Genomic DNA, 23120 nt, shown 5'->3' with positions numbered 1-23120 from the left:
GCACTATCACGGATTATAGTTGGAATGACTGTTATTGTCCTTTCCTCTGTCGCAAAACGCTGTCGTTTGGGAGAGGGGAAGACCGTGTTTATGGCAAGACGTGTTGAGGGTATTTGTGTAAATGCGTATCGATTTGTTTAAAAAAAAAAATTGTTTTTTTTTAGGACGATTTGTTTAAAAATTTGGAATCTCTTCGGTTGAGCGAAAGACCGCTGATGTCTGCACGAATGGGAAGTTGTCAAGTTGACACTGACGGTTCTGAGCTGGCACAACTCAGTTTAAGTAATGGGAATTATCATGAATCTGCTTCAGGTTTGGTAATATTTTATTTAGACGATCACAATGCTAAAGTAAGCACATACCATTACCAACCTTCACTTCTTTATAAAGCACAATCTGATTTGCCCACTCATCCAACAAAGAAAAGACCGGTTTTGCACTAACATTATCCGTATATAGTTATAAAACAAAATCTATATCTTAATTGATATGGTACATGACATGATACTAAAATAAATTTTTATGTATTAAATGATTGTTTATTTTATTATCTCACTGTCATATAGTGATTTGTATAGGGGACCACATCCACATTTATATCGCATTAGTTTGAATGTAAATTTTATATCATAACTTTGTAATACTTATAAATTTTTTATTAGGTAGGTATTGTATGCTCGTTCTTTCCACTTATTATTCTCATAATACAAAATAAGAAACCACTTAAGAATTGTCTCTCTCTTTCCTCCCACTATTTTAATTTTTTTAAAATTAATCAACTTATTTTTAAGTTTAAATATTCAAGATGTAATAGAAGAACTAAATTTTTATAGTCTTAGCAAATTAAACGTCTATCAATATATGCTAGTAATACATTATTTTGTATGCAAGTTGAGGAGCTAGAGAGAATTGTCTATGACCAAGGAGAATTGTTCATGATTCTACCGTAAATTGACTAAAATATTACAGGTCATTTGGGTTTGAAACTTGTAATTTAATTTTGTTGGTTTGTGCCCTTAAGGAAGCTAACAGGAGCAAGATACTTCAGCAAAGGCTACGCACTTGCTGTTGGAGTACTCAACTCTTCCTTTGATACTCCGCATTCCAAAGATGGCCATGGGACACACGCATTGTCTATATATGCTAGTATAGGGACCATATGCATGTCCCATTAGCTTAGATATAAATTTTCTATCACGACTTTATAATACTTATAAATTTTTTATTATGCAAGTATTGTCTTCTCATTCTTTTCACTTGCTATTCTCATAAAACAAAATAAATAACTGTTTAAGATCTCTCTCTCTCTCTCTCTCTTTTAAGAACTAAATTACTATGGTCGCACCAAACTTCTATCAATATATATATGCTAGTAATACCCAAAAAAGAAAAGGAAAAAAGTAATATATTTAATATTTTCAAACAATTTTCATGGGTATGAAGCTATAAATTTTTCATAGATTTTTATAGCCGTTAACTTAAAACATTAAAGAAATATAAATACATGTTGTAACTTATGTGATTTACCAATAAGTAAAATAGGGTGTTAAGTAAAATAATGAAAAAGTGGTATCTTAAAATTTACTAAATGATTAACATAATTAACAGTTATTATTGCACGTACTTTTCATGAGTACAAACTCATACAAGTAAGAGTATTGCTAGGAACATAAATTTTTTGTACAATTATATTGTACAGGAGCAAATGTGTTTTATACTATTACTAGGAAATAGAACCACGCTTCGCGCGGCTTTAAAAAAAAAATTAGTATTATTTTTTTCTTATTTTTTACTTGATGAAACTGATAAAAAATATGAATTGGTTTTTTTTTTTTTTAAGATGAGGAAGCCTTATAAAACTAATGTTATTTATGAAAGTTAATTTTTTTGTTAATTTTAAAAATATATATTAATGTGTATAGTGTAAGTGTACAGACATTATGTCTTTTGTAGTTGTTGATAAGTTCCAAATTATATTCAACTTACTAATTTGTTAAAACTTTTATATATCTTTTTTTCCAACAAACTCTAACGATCTCAATATTACCCACACCACATAAATTTCCGACAACATCTATAAGGATCAATCATTTCTAATATACATTTAAAGATTAACAAACATTAATAATTAAAAAAAAGTCTGAGAGGATTGTTTTATCATTCACACGTATATCAATCAAATTCAGAGATATGACTCAGAATCCATTGATCGAAATCTTAACAGTTCCTTCTTCTAACCTCTTAAGCGAATTTATAATCAAGAAAATAATCTTATACTGATTTGAAAGTGATCTATACTCACCTGTAGTTGAAACAACTTTCAAATTCTTGACACTGTACAAAGAACCCTCACTCAACATGTGCCTAAATCTTATCACTAAATTTTTCTTAATTGTTGCATGCATTAAATTTTCCTGCGAAAAAAAAATGCTACATTAAGTGTAAAACAATTGGGGAAAAAATTAGAGAAAACAATGGGAGCATAAATTTTTTATACGACATTTTCATTAATAAAAATCATGTTCACACTAATTAATTCTTCTTTTTTCTTAGTATTAACAAACTCCCACATCCTACAAAGCCTAACCTTTATCATCTAATTATCTTTATCATTATTCAACTCATGAAGAAAAGAGTACTCCATGAAGCACACAATATTAAAACTTCAAATAAGTCAAAAAAATAAAATTATAAGAATATTTATAAAGAGGATGTTGGTTAAATAATAAAAAAAAAACTCAAACATAACAAATCTTAAATACTTAATGTTTAGAGTTTGAAGAAGCCAAAAGACACTAAACAAAAGATTGCATAATTAAATATGGGATTATGACATTAAAATTAGGCCTTAGTGGCATTGGTGAGAGAAGATGAAGGAACCTTCCTTCTTATATTAATTAGTTGATGTATTTTAAACCACTAAAGTTTAATTGTTGACTTAATAAAATAAATAAATGTTTTAAGACTTATAATTAATTATTATTAATGGTTATATATTATTAAATTTAAATAGAAAGATGAAGATACCACGTCACCTCTTGTAGTCCCAGCTGTTGCTACGTACTTTTCATGAGTACAAACTCATATAAGTAAAGAGTATTGCTAGGAACATAAATTTTTTGTACAATTATATTGTACGCGAGCGAATGTGTTTTATACTATTATTGGAATGAAAAAATAAAATTCTGCATAATAAATTAAAATTAACTACTTAGGCCAAGAAAAAATCATCCAGCCAATTATTTAGTAACAACATCATTTCTACACAAATAATTTGTACAAGCAATTTGTATCAATAAATAAATTGTAGAAAACTATGGGTGCATTTGGAATTGAGGTTGGACAGCAATAATTTAAAAGGTACAGTAGTAAATTGTTTGGTAAACACTAGCTGCTATAGCTTGAAAGTTATGTTGATATAATTTTTCACTTGTCTAATGAAGAATCTATTATATTTTTAATAATTTTATCAAAATTATTATTTAAAATTTATTTTACTACATATTATTAACTTTTGTTTTCTAGATACAATTTTTTTTTTCCATAGCAGTCTTATTCTCAAACGCACCATACGTTAAACTCTTGTGCCGAAGAGTGTTAAGAGGGGAGATAGGTGCTTAATTTAGTATTTTGGTCTGTGAGTAAATTACTGTCCAATCTGAGTGGAAGTATCTGATAATTTCTCTTGATGGAATTAAAATGAACAGAACCGTCGCATACGATAATCTAAAATGACCTGTAACTTCGGCACTATTGTGAGTTTGAATGTTTGACTAAGACTTTGAAACATTGGAACTTAATTATCAAGTCAAGATATACATGCAATTGCGTTGGCTGATTTTAATTTAATAAGTTTGTTTTCTGTTTATTTAAATTTAATATGGGAGGGAAAAAAAATAAGTCTTGATATTTAAATTGGGAATTTGAGATAGAGACTGCCTCGGTTTACAATTTTGAAGGACGTGGGCTGGCAATTTGACGATTCATCTTGTTTATTTTTTAAAAGTGAAAATTAAATACTTATTGTGGTTAATTTGGCTACTAAAATAGTACAAGAACATTACTGCGTTTCCAATTTAAAAATAAAACATAAGACGTGATCAGAGAATTATATTAATGGAGAGGCCTATAATTAATTTAGATTCCAATCTCCTGTCTCGTTACCGCACACAGAATGGAATAAAAAGTATTCTATTTACGTCATGCTGATGTCTGATTTGTGAATGACGAAAATGAAGCATTAACAAGAAGAAGATAGAGATATGTTTACATTATTTATGGTTAAATCTTGGTTTACTTCTTACATTTTGCGTTAAATATTTTTTTATTCTTTATATTTTTAAAAAATATATTAAAATATTCTTATTATTAAATTAATATTAAAATAAAAATAAAATTAAAGTAAAATTTTTATTATTATTTTTGTTTAGGATTAATTTGGTAACTTAAATACTTTGAAGATAATTATTAGCTAGACAGTAAGGCATTAAATATAACTTTAAGTAGATTGTTATTAATTTACTTATAAATAATTATAAAAAAGAATGGTATGCAAAAGTACTAATTAACTTTCTTTTATGGATAAATTAAGTAATACCTCAAGATTGTAGTAAGGTATTATTGTTGTAACAGCAAAGAAAAATAAAGGCAAAAATATTACATATTTAATAGTATGGGTGTTTTAAGATATTTTTCAAATTATAAAGATTAAATGGACACTTAAAATCAAAATATAATGACTAAACGAACATTTATCATGTTATTTATCTATAAGAGAAATGTTTTACATAAGACAACTTTCACTAAATTTTGGATTCACTTGTGAGCTGAGTATTTTAAACATTGTAATTATTAATTATTAGTTAAGAAATTATATATTTGATAATTGATCTTGGCCATACACTATTATAAATGGTTGCATGACAGAAGATTAGTACAACTCAACTCAACATTAGATCCAAATTCACTCTCACCATACCTGTGTTATATAATTATTTAATCACATACTACTATATCTAAATTAAGGAGTAGAATACAGTATCGCTTTATCAATAATCATGTTTATTTAAGTTTTAACTAATTCAATTACATGGGAGATAAAGAGTCACAAATCAAGTGACTATCCTCCAAAGCTGTGACCAAGATAATGTTAAATAACTATTCTTGCGCGTTTTTGATAATGCACAGACAATGTAATATGACCAAAGATAATGCGGTTGGAATTTATATCATATTCTAATTTTTGATAGCCCATCCCTTTGGCACGATCAAGTATCCATATAATTTCTCATCTTTTTCACTCAATAGGTTTCATCCTATGAATAAACCCCAATGACAAATAAGAATATTTCATTATTTCTTTTGGTACCGATGTTTTTTCGTTTTTTTGTTTTTGGTTAATTTCGACCTACCCCTCATGAAGTGAATCTTCAAATCGTCTCTCTTACTATTGAAAACATCAAGTTACCTCCAAAACTTGTTATCTTTAACCATTGATAACTGTTGACTCATTAAAGTATGAAAATACCCCTACCTTAATAGAATATTCTTGTAACAATATTGTGAGACTAAAAAAAGTAGTTGATGAATGACTAATCATTGGAAAATGAAAAAAATAGTTGATGTATGACTAATCATTGAAAAATAAAAAATAAAAAAATAATTGAAATGACTTAATAGGTCTAAATAAATTAATAGTTTTCCTAAATTAAACATGTTAGTTAAACAAATTACAAGACGTGTTAGTTAAACAAATTATAAGACATGCTATCGTATATAAATTACGATAATGCCATTTTCATTTTTTTATTTTTCATTTTCTTTCAATTTTTTCTTATCATTATTCCTTCGTCTTTTCCTTTCATTTGTTTCTTCCTTATCTTTACTCGTTTTTTGTCTTTTTCTTTATTTTTTTTTCTTTCATGTGCATGACTCCAATAATTTTTTTCTTTCCTTTCATTTTTCTCATCCTTACTCCTTTTATTTGTTTGGTGAAACTCCAGTAGCATTTTTCATTGTTAAACTGCTGAGAGAAAATAAATAACTAAAATACACATAATACATGCTAAAATTTACTTATTCATTTCTCTTTATCTTTTCTTTCAATTTTTTCTTATCTTTATTCCTTCGTCTTTTCCTTTCATTTGTTTCTTCCTTATCTTTACTCATTTTTTGTCTTTTTCTTTATTTTTTTTTCTTTCATGTGCATGACTCCAATAATTTTTTTCTTTCCTTTCATTTTTCTCATCCTTACTACTTTCATTTGTTTGGTGAAACTCCAGTAGCATTTTTCATTGTTAAACTGCTGAGAGAAAATAAATAACTAAAATACACATAATACATGCTAAAATTTACTTATACATATAAAAACATGTACATAAAATATTTTTAGTTGTGAATTATAATAATTTTAACTAAAAATAAAATCTATAATATATTGATTTAATTTTTTATTTTTTATCTTAAAATAATTCGATCAACAAATTGATATTAATAAAATTATACTAATGAATTATAACAAAAATTTATTAAAATATTGATTTTGTTTCCAATTTGAATAAGGATAATTTTGGGTTTAGGTAATAATTTTAAGGATATTTATGAAATTGTATTAAAGAATAAAATTAATTTTTAAAATCAGAATTTAAAACCTACTCCGTCCTTACTTTTTAAAATCAGGTGTAGGATGGGCTGATTTTAAAGAAAATAATTTTGATTTTTTTTACCAAACACTAAAATTAGATATTACATTTTCAAAATCACTTTTAATCCTCCCAAAAGTAATCCCAAATGGGCCCTAAGAACTAAATTGATATGGTCTCAGCAAACTTCTATCAATATATGCTAGTAATACCAAAAAAAAAAGGAAAATTTGTAATATATTTAATATTTTCATACAACATTCATGGATATAAAACTATAAATTTGTCATAGTGCAACTGGTGTGATTTACCAATAAGTAAAATAGGGTGTTAAGTGAAATAATGAAAAGGTGGTATCTTAAAATTTACTAAATGATTAACATAATTAACAGTTATCGTTACCACGTACTTGACATGAGGACAAACTCATATAAGTAAGAGTAATGCTAGGAACATAAATTTTTGTACAATTATATTGTATGGAAGCGAATGAGTTTTAAACTATTATGGGAATGAAAAAATAAAATTCCGCATAATAAATGAAAATTAACTGCTTAGGCCAAGAAATAATCAACCAACCAATTATTTAGTAACAACATCATTTCTACACAAATAATTTGTACAAGCAATTCCTATCAATAAATAAATTGTATAAGACTGTGTTAAGCTCTTGTGCCGAAGAGTGTTAAAAAGAGGGGAGATGTGTGCTTAATTTAGTATTTTGGTCTGTGAGTAAATTACTGTTCAATCTTTGGGGAGTTATTTGATAATTTCTCTTGATGGAATTAAAATGAAACATAACCTTCGCATACAATACCCTAAAATGCGCCGTGACTGCGGCACCATTGTGAGTTTGAATGTTTGACCAAGACTTTGAAACATTGGAATTTAATTAACTAAGATGTGTGATTTGATATTGTAAGTCAAGTCAAGATATAAATGCAATTGCGTTTATTGATATTAATTTAATAATTTTGTGTTATGTTTATTTAAATTTAATGTGGGAGGGAAAAGAAAATATATATGCCCTGATATTTAAAATTGGGAATTTGAGATAGAGACTGCCTCGGTTTACAATTTTGAAGGACGTGGGCCGGCAATTTTCCAATTCATCTTGTTTATTTTTTAAAAGTGAGAATTAAATGCTTATTGTGGTTAATTTGGCTACTAAAATAGTACAAGAACATTACTGCGTTTTCAGTTTAAAAATAGAACATAAAACGTGATCAGAGAATTATTAATGGAGGCCTATAATTAAATAATTAATTTAGATTCCACTCTCCTGTGTCGTTATAGGACACAGAATGGAATAAAAAGTATTCTGCTTACGTCATGTCTGAGGTCTGATTTGTGCATGATGAAAATGAAACAATAACGACACGAAGATAGAGATATGTTTACATTATTTATCATAAATATTGGTTTAATTTAGGGATGGCAGAAATTTTGGGGGAGACGGGCTCTCAATGGTTTTTTTTTTCATTTGGGGATGGTATGAGGGCAGTATGGGAAGGATTTTATACTTAATTTATTATTTGAAAATGAACGAAGATGATTTTTTACTCAATTTCTTTTTTAAGAAAAGACGGGGATGAACTTCAATTCTCATCTCCTTCTCAATTCTCTATTTTGATTTTTAATTTTGTTTTTATTTTAAAAAAATAATAATGAATAAATAATAAATTTTAAATTATAAAATATTAAATATTAGTATAAATAACACATGTCAAAATATTTATACAAATTGTAGTCTTGAATTACTATTCAATTAGGCCTTATCCAAAAGGTCTTACCCCAAAATTTTTGTCTTATAAAATAAAAACTAAAGCAAAAACCAAAGCAATAACATCCAAACTTTGCTTTTATTTAATTTTTTTTTATTTTAATACATTAAATTAAATTTAAAAATTAAAAATGTATTAGTTATTTGAGGTTTCTTGGAATCAAGAACTCTCGGTGATCATCTTTTATTATTCGGAGAGGAAATGAGGATCCATTTACGCAATTTTGATAGGGATGGGGAGGTGATGTGGACATATGCAAAATATCGGGGATGTGTACGGGGTGTCAGTCCCCTCCCTTACCCTCCCCATTGCCTTCCCTAATTTAATTCTTATATTTTGATTTTAAGTGGTTGTTTATTATTTATATTTTGAAAAAATCTCAAGATGCTCCTACTATTAAATTAATAATAAAATAAAAAATTAAAGTAAATTCTTTATTATTATTTTATGTTTGGGGTTAATTTGGTAACTTAAATACTTTAAAGATAATTATTAGCTAGACATTAAGGTATTAAGTATAACTTGAAGTTGATTGTTAGTAATTAATTTATAAATAATTATAAAAAAGATTAGTACGCAAAAATACTAATTCTTTTAGATTGATGATTATTGGTCAATTTGTTAATTAACTTTTTTTATTGATAAATAAATTAATACTTTTAAGATTGTAGCAAAGTATTATTATTGTAACGGCAAAGAAAAATAAAGTTAAGAGTGTTACATATTTAATAGTAGGTGTGTTTTAAGATATCTTTCAAACTATAAGGATTAATATATTTAAATCAAAATATAATAATTAAACGAATATTTATCCTGTTATTTATCTATAAGAGAAGTGTTTTTCATGAGACAACTTTCACTAAATTTTTTTGATTCATTTGTCAGCTAAGTATTTTAAATATTGTAATTAATAATTATTAGATAAGAAATAATATATTTGATAATTTAATATTGGCTATACACTACTACAAATGGTTGCATGATAAAAGATTAGCACAACTCACCTCAACATTAGATCTAAATTCACTCTCGCCATATTTCTATTATATAATTATTTAATCACGCACTATTATATCTAATTAAGGAGTCTCAATTTGAGTTTCAGCTAGAGATGCCCAACAAGCTGTGCCGTGCCGGCCTGGCCTATCAAAGGAAGCCCAGCGTGCTCGTGCTCGTGTCGTGTCATGCCCACCATGTGTTTCATGTTGTACTGTACCTAATTGTTTTTACTTAGGCCCAGCCCAGCACATGTGCCATGCCCACTCATGCCGTGCCATGGGGCATGCCGTGCCGTGCCGTGCCTAGTAAAAAAAGCCCACTAAGCTTTTTTCTTTTTTTAAGAGCACATGCTAAATTGTTGTCTTATTTTTTTAAGCCTGTGTACTTTTTTTGGATCCATGTGCCTTTATTCAAATTTAATAGAATCAAAAATTCAAAACTCAAGTCCATATTTAATAATAATAAATTAATAATAATAGGAGAATATAATATTAGTTACTAAATTTGACTCTATGGTATTATAATTATTTTTTAGTACTTAACAACAACAACAACAACAACATTTTTTTAAGGGTTAACTTAATTGTTAACTTGGAATTACGTAGAGTCATATATCATAGTTTATAATAATATTAATACAGATTTATAAAATCATGATATTTATAATTGTATTTATTAAAATCATGATATCAATTATTTATTTAATAAATTATAAACATAAATCAATTATTTTTTTAAACTAAGAATTAAATAAATTTAAAAAAATTGAGCTAAGAAAATATATTAAAAAATTCAATTTCAAGTTATTTATAAAATCATAAAATTTTAAGTTTACTTTCATTAAAAAATGAAACGTGCTTATTGCATGTTTTTTTGCGTACCATGCTTTACCTCATCTCTAATCGTGTCATACTTTTAAGACCCAAGTGCTTAAAATTCTAAAACCAGCTCAGCCCACGTGCGTACTGTGCCGTATCGCGTGCTCTACCAAAACGTCCTCCTACCGTGCCGTGCCTCGTGTGGTTTAGCCCATTGGCCGCCTCTAGTTTCAGCTAAGATAGAATTCATCTATTAGATAGTAGAATATAGTATCGCTTTATCAATAACCATGTTTATTTAAGTTTTTACTAATTCAATTACATGGGAGGTGAAGAGTCACGATTCAAGCGACTATCCTCCAAAGCTATGACCAAGATAATGTTAAATAATTAATTCTAGCGCATTTTTGATAATGCAGAGATAATGTAACGTGACCAAAGATAATGCGGTTGGAATTTATATTATATTCTAATTTTTTATAGCCCATCCCTTTGGCACATTCGGGTAACTACATAATTTCTCATCTTATTCGCTCAATGAGTTTCATCCTCTAACTAAACCCCAATGAACAAATAAGAATATCTCGTTATTTCTTTTGACACCTACGTAACTTACAGAAATAACTTTTATTCACTCTTCCGGAACAAATCCTTTCTAAAAAGTTTTTCTTGAACTCTTCACAGTACTAAAAACTTAGGTCTGATTAGTTTCATATTGTTAGATTTATTGATTTTCTTGAACTGTTCTAAAAAATGAAGTCTATTCACTATGGTTTGTTGAATGATCCACGGTGGATTTGTGATAGGCCATCATGAATGTCCAACTATGAGATACAAATAAGCTGATGGGCTTTTATGAATATTATTGAATTGTGATTAAAGTGGTTTATGTTCAAGAAAGTAGTTATTTAAATTTTAGATTGCTTTGAATCAATTATGGAAGATTAATTTTCATGTCAATAGAAAAGAGAGATTAATGAATTCTACCGATGTATATATAAATTATGGTGTAGAAGAGTGTGGGTTTGCTACGGGAAGAAATTATATGCCTTTCAAATGAGGGATACGATTGTAAATTAATTGAGGGGTGGCAATAGCTCAGGGCGACAAAATAGATATATAAGCCCAATAGAAACAACTTATAATTAAAGCCCAATAACGCATCTGTTTCGTAATGGGTGTGGGCAAAATACCCGACGAATTGCATCTGAAAACCGAACTAAACCGGATTGATAATTTCAGTTCGATTTTAAATTTGAAAAAAAAAAGGGAAAATATCCACCGTCCATCTATTCTTTACACCTTTTTCAAAAATACACAATTCTTTCATTTTTTGGCTGGAATCCACCTAAAGTTACATTTTTTTTCACTTTTCCACTTCCGTTTGGAATCCGTTAAGAAAACTAACGGAAACTTTAAAAAATGACCATTTTACCCCTAAAACGAAAATTACAATTTCACCCTAAAAAAATGCCAAAAATAATAAGATTTAATGATGAATATCATTATTGGTACATTAATGAAGTACAAAAAAATCTTAACTACTAGAGATTATAACTCAATGAATAATAAAACTTTACTTATCTTAAATTTAATTGATGGTTTGTGAGATTGGGCTATTTTTAATACTACTGTTATAATTTAGCATTCTAATTACCGACATATTTTAAAAAAAAAACATGTATTTGATGGTTGTGAAATTAATTTCTTTATTGACCGATGGGAAAAATTATTAGATTTAATCTGATTATTTTTTATAATTTTTAAGGTGAAATTGTAATTTTCGTTTTGGGGGTAAAATGGTCATTTTTTAAAGTTTCCGTTAGTTTTCTTAACGGATTACAAACGGAAGTGGAAAAGTGAAAAAAAATGTAACTTTAGGTGGATTCCAGCCAAAAAATGAAGGAATTGTGTATTTTTGAAAAAGGTGTAAAAAACGGGTGAACGGTAGATATTTTCCCAAAAAAAAAACAATCAGTTTAATCTATAAACACCCCCCTCCAAAAAAAGAAACGACAAATACAAATGATTTAAATAGAAAAAATCGAACCAAATTGAGTTTGGTCTGGTTTAAATTTTTGAATAACTTAATTCAATTCAACCGGATTCAATAAAAAAATTGAACTGACCATGCCCATCCTTAATTTCTTATATGCGTCCCTCTATAAGAACTTTATTTTTATCAATCAAATTAAATTATTTATTAAATAGCTTTGATAATTGCGATCCAAGCATACCGAGAATGACTCTTTTGTTCATTCGGTGATTATAGAAGAATTATCATTGGATTTGTTATCTCATCTATGTTCTTTGGCCTTCATCTTATGTTTACAAACCTTAATTCTCTTTGTTTAAGGAGATAAATTTTTGTGAGCTCATGTTTGTTGTTGAAGTTAATTTAACATTAAAACAAAAATCCAGAGCAAGATGATGGTGTCATTTTTATAACTTCAAATATTATCTATACAAAACCAATGGACCTCCTTTACTCTAGTGGGAGAATCCTTACACACACAGGCCCTCTAAGGTTTAAAAATTACCTCAATAGTATGTCAGTATTAAAATATAGGGTTCCTCTATGATGCTGTAATTTTTTTACAGCATCAATAATGTTTTTAATTGTGCACCATTGGATTTAATCAATGGTACACAATATTTGTAGGTTAAAATAAAAAATAAAAAATAATGGTAAACGGTTAACAAACGTGTAAGGGGTGGAGAAGTTTGTAAAATAACTATGACCACCCTTAAAGTTTGAAATAATTTCACTTAAATGCATATTTTATTTAAAATTATTTTTCAATCCCCCTTTAAATTTGAAATGTGATAATTTTTTTTAAATAAATCTTCCAAAATCTATTACCTCTAAGTATAAAATATAATGGTAGGTTATTTAACACAAATCAAATAAATAAGTTGCAATTACAAAATTTATATATGATATAACACTAATAAATAACACAACTAAGTACATATAGTTAAGTAAATGTCATAGTTACATCAATAAACTCATTGTTGAGATTGCTTGTAACATAAAAATTACTTGATCAGACATGTTTTAATAAAATTTAATATCGTAAATTAAAATAATCATTATTTTATATAATATTAAGGGCTATTGTATAATTGATCATGAAGTATGTATCATTTTTAACACCCATTTAACATACTTATTTCCTGTACTTTATATTTATCTTACCGTTAATATCCTTACATGGTGGGAGTTTTAAGTTTTATAAGCTTATATATTTTCATTTTATTTTTAAATATTACTTTGTTAATTTCATAAAAGTTAAATCGAATATATATTCCTAATGAGTTTTAGTTTATGAATCGTGAAAAATTATTTTATTGATATCCTTGGATTGTAATTATAAAATTTTATGTTATGAAAAGTCATTACTTTTATTATGATAGTTAATAGTGACAATCAATAAAATATTACCTCTGATAATATTTACATGGGAAAAAAAGTGAAAGAAATTTACATTTTTAAATTTTTATTAACATGGTAGAAAATTATTTGAGCCTTATAAAATTTAACTTTTACAAGCTTGTTTTCATTTTATTTTCAAATGTCACTTTGTTAATTTCATAAAAGTTAAATCTAACACATATTTCTAATTAACTTTAGTTTATGAATCATGAAAGATTATTTTATTGTTATTCTTTTATAGTAATTATAAAATTCTTATGTTACAAAGAGTCATTACTTTTAGGTCATGTTTGGGAGTAGGACAAGGTGTGAGATTAGACTAATTGTTTGGATAACATATCTAATCCCATGTTTGGCAAACAAACTTGGATTAGATTAAGTGGACTAAATTCAAATTTACTCCTACAGTTATAGGATTAGTTATCCTCATTTTTTCATGGGTTTAAGGAGGATTGGACTAAACAATGTTTGTCTTCTTATGATTTATTTTTATTTATTTATGTATTGTTATTATTTATCTATTTAATTTTTATTCGTGGTTTCATAAAAATTAAGTAATTTATTTTTTATTTTACCTAAGACATCTTCTTTCATTTATTTATTTGTATTAATATTTAATGTTAAATAATTAATTAATAGTATATTATATGTATTAACAAAATTATTATTAAGAAACATCCCATTTATCATTTGAATATTATGTAATTTTGATAAATAAATAATTTTATATTTAATTATTTTAATAATATTTTATTTAATTGGCAAAATATATCATATATGAAAACATATAATTTAAATAAATTTAATTATTCTAATTAAATACTATTTAACTTCACTTGTATTTTATTTGACATAGTCTAATCCAGTATTAATCTTGTATCGTACCAAACATAGGACAACATTATAAATAATCCAGACTAATCCAATCTAACCTAATCCAATCCAGTTCTTATAGTCAATTCAATTTAATTATGCATGCCAAACGTAGCTTTATTATGATAATTAATAGTGATAATAAATAAAATATCACATCAAATAATATTTAATGGACAAAATGAGTAAAAAAATCATTGCATGTTTTTATATTTCCATTATAAAGATATGGTTTGTGATACTTTAACTTAAAATTTTGACACAATGTTTGAGCCACTAATATATCATAATCTAATGATTGATATTAAAAGTCAAATCAACATTTCATAATGTTATATCCTCCACCATTGAATTGCATGAAATAAATAGTTAATTTTTTGTTAAAATTTTAAATCAAAATATTTCTCACTCTATAGTTATATAGACATATATATTTTTCAATAATAATTGGTGAATAAAATATTTCTCACTTGTTGTGACTCATACAGTATTATTAATAAAACATATATAAAATAGTTTATTGAAATGTCTTCTATTATCATTATTGTTTAGGTATTAATGGTTTGTAGTTAAATTCATATAATACAAATTATTATAAGACTTTGTGTTAAATAACCTACTTGATATTATATTTTATACTTAATGGTAATTGATTTTGGAAGATTTATTTAAAAAAGATTATCATATTACAAATTTAAAGGAGGGCTGAAATGTAATTTTAAATACAATATACTATTTAAGTGAAATTATTTCAAACTCTAAGGGTGGTTACAATTATTTTACAAAAATTCTCCACCCACTTGAACGGTTAACAAACTGTTTACTATTATTTTTAAATTATTTTTTTAGTATAAATATTGTACACCATTAATTAAATCTAATGGTTTACAATTAATACATTATTAATGCTGTAAATTTTTTATAGCATCATAGAGGAACCCTAAAATATATATTATATATACAAGGAAAAATAGATGTTTTACCACATAAAAATGAATTATTTGAATTTAATGAATTAAATTTTACAACTAATTTCTACCCATAGTGTTTTCAAATGTTGAAAAACCATAAAATATTTTATTTTGATGGAATATCAAATATATTGTGCTTTAAATTTAATTGAGGGAGACGGTAATAATAATTTTTTTTTTCAATTAGTGGGATACAATTGAGTTTAAATGTAACAAAAAATGTCCTTGTGAGTTTGAAACCAAAATTTTTGTTTTTTGTTTTTTACATAAGAAATTTTACCAAATCAACTAGTTAGCAGAGCTAAAAAAATTAATAATTTAAATCTCATAAATTAAATTTATATTTCCCTTTGACCTTCGTGAATTAAATTTATATTTTCCTTTGATATATATATATATATATATATATATATATATATATATATATATATATATATATATATATATATATATATATATAATTTGAAATCTATTAAGACTCTAGATACAGACACTTGTAGTATAATCTAGAAGTTTGCTAAATATTTAACTCAAAAATCTACTCTCACTAATTTTTAAAGGTAAATCTACTATTGGCCAAAAGGAATGAACATAGACGCGAACTCATTAGTTGAACTTATGTTAAAGGCATGAGTATAACTCTTTCGGCTACAAGCCCAAATGGCGCTTTGACATGTAACTTTTGCATTTCAATTGTTGAATAACTATAAAATATTTTATTTTACGATAACTTTGTTGTGCCCGAAATTTACTCAATCCATGTAGTGGAGTTTAAAATGTATTTTTATTTTTATTTTTCCTGAAAAATACAAGAGATACCACATATTGACCCATTGATTTGCCATTTCAATGGAACATGATGTGATTTCAATTGACTTTGGAGTGAACAAGGCCGTTGGAGAAGGTTAGAAATTAATTGCCAAATATAATAATAATAAGGGTAATGCTAAGTTACATGCATGTACCTTATAACCCTCTCACATGAATAGTGTATGGATACTATTCATGTGAGAGGGTTGTAAGGTACATGCATGTAACTTCGAGGGATCCTAATATCCACCATAACCTTCTTCCACAACCATCTTAACTAAGTGACCGAAAAAATGGTTGGCCAACTCATAAAAATTTCGCATAGAAAAGACTGCACACTGCACACATCACATACAATAAACAATTAAATTTGTAGTCGAAGCAGGTGCATTGCTTCTAGTTATAACCAGCTTACTAGATATTAATGCACTGTGGATAACACCGTGTGTCTGGATATAATAGTTTTCTGTTCAGAAATTTTAAAGTGTCGAAAAATTCAGAAAAATTTTAAAAACTCACGGTTTTAAAGTATTATAACATTAACACTATGAAACTGCAGAGTTTATCAATTTTTTCTAGACTTTTCCACATGCTAAAATCTTGAATTGGAAAATTTTATATATATAGTGCTATTTGCACATCTATCCTTACTTTAAACTTACTTTTTATTTGTTTATCTTTTACAAAGTCAAGTTAATTCACTACCCTTATGAATAAATTAACACAATTCTATTATCTGCCAAATCTTCATAAGAAATTCTAGAATGCCTCTGATATATTATAGTGAATTGATGCATGCATGACATGTGTAATTGAATTTAATATAACCACTATTTGTATTATGATTTTTAAAAATAAATATGCACATGTCACAACATTATTAACTTGTTATATGACTAACATAATTTCTATGATATATTTTAAATTTTCTCTTGGATAAAGATACATGGTGTTTTGTCTCTTAATGCAATAAATTTTATATTTTTATATCTTTTAGTTTGATCCTCACAAATTAAATACCTGAAACATCCAACGCAATCCTATTACTTTGTGTGAATAATATTATTGGAGTTGTGAATTAATTAAACAACAACTCGCGGCGTCATTCACCATAAGCTGAAAATCTATCTCCCCACATGATTTCTATTGATTTGGATTAGTAACATAATTTCTATAATTTTGTTAACTATTGATTAATCTAATGCTGTCTCGGTCACCAATGACCATTCCAACTCAAGGCACGAAAATCTTACAATGAAAATGACAACAATTTTTGTCAAAACCAATACGAAAACACGCCAATTCCACTAACTGCTTCTTGTACGACATTGATGCCATAATGGACGTGGACCGTTAGATGTGAATAAAAAATTTCTACCATTAATTTTAAATAAATAGGTAATATGTTACCTAAGTAGCAGGTAATTACTCTCTTTTGTTCAAGTTCCAAATTACATTTACTAATCTTATGTGTGATTTATAAGTTTTATGCAACATTTACAAGTTAATGTTGATTTATAAGTTTTATGTAACAGTTACAAGTTTTTGTTTTGTTTACAAGTTCTTGCAATTTATAACTCAAACATTAATTTACCCATTTCCCCATCAATTTACTAGTTTTATGTGTAGTTTACAAGTTTTTTTTTTTCATTTCACATTTAATGTCAATTTACAAGTTTTATGTCATTTTTCTAAGTTTTTGTTTTGTTTACACTTTTTTCTTCTAATTTACAACTCCATCATTAATTTACCTCATTTTCTATCAAATTACTAGTAGCAGCAGCAGCAGCAGCAATAGGAGTAGCAGTAGCAGCAGCAGTAGTAGCAGTACCAGTAGCAGTAGCAGTACCAGTAGCGGTACCAGTAGCAGTAGCGGTAGCGGTAGCAGGAGCAGCAGCAGCAGTAGCAGTAGCAGTAGCAGTAGCAGTACCGGTAGCAGTACCGGTAGCGGTAGTAGTAGTAGTAGTAGTAGTAGTAGCAGTAGCAGTAGCAGTAGCAGTAGCAGTAGCAGTAGCAGTAGGAGTAACAGTAGGAGTAACAGTAGTGGTAGTGGTAGTGGTAGTGGTAGTGGTAGTGGTAGTGGTAGTGGTAGTAGTAGTAGTAGTAGTAGCAGTAGTAGCAGTAGTAGCAGTAGTAGCAGTAGTAGCAGTAGTAGCAGTAGTAGTAGTAGTAGTAGCAGTAGCAGTAGGAGTAGTAGTAGTGGTAGTGGTAGTCGTGGTAGTGGTAGTAGCGGTAGTAGTGGTAGTGGTAGTAGTGGTAGTAGTAGCAGTCGCAGTAGCAGTAGCAGTAGCAGTAGCAGTAGCAGTACCAGTAGCAGTACCAGTACCAGTAGCAGTAGCCGTAGCGGTAGCGGTAGTAGCGGTAGTAATGGTAGCAGTAGCAGTAGCAGTAACAGTAGCAGTAGCAGTAGCTGTAGCAGTAGCAGTAGCACTAGCAGTAGTAGTAGTGGTAGTGGTAGTGGTAGTGGTAGTAGTAGCAGTAATGGCAGTAGTAGTAGCAGTAGGAGTAATAGTAGTGGTAGTGGTAGTCGTGGTAGTGGTAGTAGTAGCAGTAGCAGTAGTAGCAGTAGCAGCAGTAGTAGCAGTAGCAGCAGCAGCAGCAGTACCAGTAGCAGTACCAGTAGCAGTACCAGTAGCGGTAGTGGTAGTGGTAGCGGTAGCAGTAGTAGTGGTAGTAGTAGTAGTAGTAGTAGTAGTAGTAGTAGTAGTAGTAGTAGTAGTAGTAGTAGTAGTAGTAGTAGTAGTAGTAGTAGTAGTAGTAGTAGTAGTAGTAGTAGTAGTAGTAGTAGTAATAATATTAATAATAATAAAATAAATAAAATTATAGTAGTAGTAGTAGTAACAAATTATTTATAACACTATAAATTATATTATAATAATATTTTAATAACTAATAATAATAAAATCAAATAATAATAATAATAATGACATTAATAAGTGTTCTTGTATGATGCTGTAATTTTTTTATAGCATCAATTATGTTTTTAATTGTGCACCATTGGATTTAATCAATGGTACACAATATTTGTAGGTAAAAATAAAAATAAAAAATAATGGTAGAAAATCATTTATATTTTTAAAATTTTATTGACATGGTAGAAAATTATCTGAACCTTATAAAATTTAACTTTCACAAGCTTATTTTCAAATGTCACTTTGTTAATTTCATAAAAGTTAAATCTAACACATATTCCTAATTAACTTTAGTTTATAAATCATGAAAGATTATTTTATTGTTATTCTTTGACAGTAATTATAAAATTTTTATGTTACGAAGAGTCATTACTTTTATTATGATAATTAATGGTGACAATAAATAAAATATCACATCAAATAATATTTAATGGACAAAATGAGGAAAAAAATCATTACATGTTTTTATATTTCCATTATAAAGATATGGTTTGGGATACTTTGTTATAGAATTTTCCTTATTATATTGATTTTAGCCAAATAGAAGTTACAAGAGCGCCCCATTTAGTGGGTTTTCAATTAATTGTCATAAATATGTACAACAAGGATTTGCAACTCTATAATCATATGACAATAATTATGGTATCTCTTAAACTCTATATATAGCATAAGCCGTATAGGGTAAGAGAAAACAAAGAAAAGGCTTCAATATTCCTATTTGTAGCCATGACAAGAAAGAAGGTGAAACTTGCCTACATATCCAATGATTCTGCAAGAAAAGCAACCTTCAAGAAAAGAAAGAAAGGTCTATTGAAGAAGGTGAGTGAACTTAGCACCTTATGTGGGATTGATGCTTGTGCCATCATTTTTAGTCCCTATGATTCTCAGCCTGAAGTGTGGCCTTCCCCATTGGGAGTCCAACGTGTGCTTTCGCAATTCAAGAAGATGCCTGAGATGGAACAAAGCAAGAAGATGGTGAATCAAGATAGTTTCTTGAGGCAAAGGATTGCAAAAGCCAATGAACAGCTCAAGAAACAGAGAAAAGATAACCGCGAAAAGGAGATAACACAAGTCATGTTCCAAAGCCTCACTGGTAAGGCCTTGCTCAATCTTAACATGATGGATTTGAATGATCTCGGCTGGTTGATCGAGCAAAACTTGAAGGAGATTTGTAAGAGGATGGAAACCCTAAACAATGGTGCTTCAACTCATAACTCATCAAATTATGGGTTGGTGAAAAATAATGGGGAGGCCTCGCAACAACAAGTGGACAAATCGTCCGGGTTTGATCAGATGAGCATGGAAGCTATGCAAAAACAGCAATGGCTTTTAGACTTGATGAATCTACAAGAGCATATGGGGTTTGGTGGTGAAGAAATTATGTATCCATTTGGGGAAAGCAGCCACAGCACTCTTTGGTCTAATCCTTTTTACCCTTGACAAATAATTTAATTTGATGTTTGTTTGCTGAATGCATGTGTTCTGTTTTAGATAGTCTATTAAGATAATATTTTCTACCTTCTACATTTCTCGAAGTTATTGTATTTAAATAAGTTAATCTTATGTACTTTCTCACACAGATGTTATGATAATCGTGATAATTTCAGTTATTATTGATTCTCTTTTTTTATAATGTTTGGCCATTGAACATGGTGAATTGGATTATCTTTGCGAGATAGTGTGATTGGCAACTTGCAATTTTGCCAAAAATAAGTTTTTCTTTGACATCCATACACATACTATATTAAATTTATCATCTCAATGTGTTAGGATAGGGGTAATTAAATAAAGATTTTTTTTCACTAACATCCCAAATAATTATGTTATACTCTTTTCATGCTGGTTTTCTGTATATGATCATAGTATGTGTATGTGTGTGCGGGTGTGTGTGTGTGTAACCCAGCCAATGAAGACTTGCCTGAGGGTTAAGACCAAAGGAAAATAAATGGATGATGACAAAAGACTAATAAGAGTAATTAATTGGAAGAAATCATTGTTTTAGAAGTAAAGTAAAGAAATCAAATCTTAAATATGTATTAATTGTAAAAAAAAAATTCACTTATTTAAAATATCGGCCAAATCACATAGTACTCATGTTACCTGATCTATAAGTGCAAGAGATAATAAGGGTCAATTTGATACTAAAGAATTTATTACTTAACATGTCACGTGTGTAGAATAAAACAATTAATGTACTAGGTAGCATATGTACCAATTTCTTTTATTTATTTATTAAAATGTCTGTAAAAGGACTTGGCGAATATAGGGTGTTTTACAGATCACTTATGATAATTAAAAAATATTGAATTCAATACATACACTAAAGAAGTAGCAAATTGTGCCACCAACTGAATGAATATACACACACATATATATATATATATACACAACCTGCTGATGTATATTACTCTATAAATTTATCTTTTTTTTTCATGATCTTTAATAATTGTAGAATTATACATTTAATTGTCTTGTACCACAATTTTGCGAAACTCTACCAATTAAAACTGATTTAATTCTTGTAAATGAATATGAGATCTTAGGTCCGAATTGCAATGGATATGGGACACACATACACACACACACAACATAAATGAAGGGTTTGGGAGTTTAGCTGATAATGATATATATTCTCTCAAATTATCAGTTTCTTAACCTATACCCTTCTCCCAAATCCCGTAAGATAACTAAATACATACCCTTCTCCCAAATCCCGTAAGATAACTAAATATTTATACCTTTTATACTTGTTTATTGTGAATTGTACCCATGCCTGCAGATAATATACGCACCCCTATTGTACTCATTTGGTTTATCTCACCAAAAGATAAAAGGTATAAATATTAAATGAATGAATATTTTTTGTAGTTTTTATCATGATTTACGTTTTCTTATCAGTATGTACTTATTTTGAGATACCTTGAAGATTTTAATCATGCCCATTATTAATTAGAATTTGATATATATAGAACCTTTATCTTGTAACATACCAATTAATTAAATTTCTAGGGTATCTAATACAATACGCAATCAATTAAGGGTCGAACCAAGATTTTGATTTACGGATTGTCGGCATGCATAAAAAAAACTGCAATAAAAACAAAATAAATGTTATTAACAATTAAATTAATGAAAATAAAATAGTTTGCACTATCTAATTCAATCATATACCGAAAAGTAATTTTATGTTCTTTTATTCTATACTAAGTTTACGTTCTTTTGTCTTGAGGTACAGTTACTGGCCTTCGCTCTTGTGGAAGAGATCGAAGAACTTAATAAAGAAGTTGACTGTTTGAGTCTTGGAACTTGAGGTATGGTTATGACTCTTTGATGAAACAGAAAAATATTCAATAACTAACTTTTTGATTAAATAAAAAATAAATAATAATGACTATAAAATAAAAGAGGTAATAAATATCTTTTCAAAGTAAAGGAGTTGCCGATTATTAGTATTTTTCTCAGTTAAATTTTCTGCTGTTTTTGGATAAATTTTCTGCTGTATTTGGGATGATTTATTGCTGTTTTTAGGTTAAATTTTCTACTATTCTGGGTAAATTGGCTGCTGTATTTTAGTTTATTTTTCTGTTGTTTTTAGATAAATTTACTGCTGTTTTTGGGTTATATTTTTTGCTATTTTCTGGTAATTTTTTCTGGTGTTTTGGGCTTCATTTGCTGCTGGTTCTGGGCTAAATATTTTGCTGTTTCTGGATAAATATATTGCTGTTTTTTAGTTAAATGTTTTGCTATTTTTGGATAAATTTTCTGCTGTATTTGGGATGATTTGCTATTGTTTTTGGTTAAATTTTTATGGTGCTTTGGGCTTCATTTGCTGCTATTTTTAACTTAAATTTTCTGCTGTTTTTGGGTAAATTGGCT

At 27.9% G+C, this 23120-nt stretch overlaps 2 protein-coding genes across 2 annotated transcripts; both read left to right on the top strand.

Moving 5' to 3' along the window:
- Positions 1-24: 24 nt before the first annotated feature.
- Positions 25-19788, top strand: LOC127899790 (uncharacterized). The gene is made up of 3 exons (XM_052433910.1): positions 25-125; positions 18107-19002; positions 19781-19788. Exons 1-3 carry the CDS (start codon positions 25-27, stop codon positions 19786-19788), a joined length of 1005 nt encoding a protein of 334 aa, XP_052289870.1.
- A 160-nt stretch (positions 19789-19948) lies between these two features.
- On the top strand, positions 19949-20835 carry LOC102608220 (agamous-like MADS-box protein AGL80). Its single transcript, XM_006493863.4, has one exon. The coding sequence runs from the start codon at positions 19971-19973 to the stop codon at positions 20682-20684; it is 714 nt and encodes a 237-aa protein (XP_006493926.2). The 5' UTR covers positions 19949-19970; the 3' UTR covers positions 20685-20835.
- The last annotated feature ends 2285 nt before the right edge of the window (positions 20836-23120 follow it).

This window comes from Citrus sinensis, chromosome 9 (assembly GCF_022201045.2).
Source record: "Citrus sinensis cultivar Valencia sweet orange chromosome 9, DVS_A1.0, whole genome shotgun sequence".
NCBI classification, from domain to species: domain Eukaryota; kingdom Viridiplantae; phylum Streptophyta; class Magnoliopsida; order Sapindales; family Rutaceae; genus Citrus; species Citrus sinensis.
The sequence above is the reverse complement of the archived record's forward strand: the minus strand, read 5'-3'. Positions and strand labels throughout refer to the sequence as shown.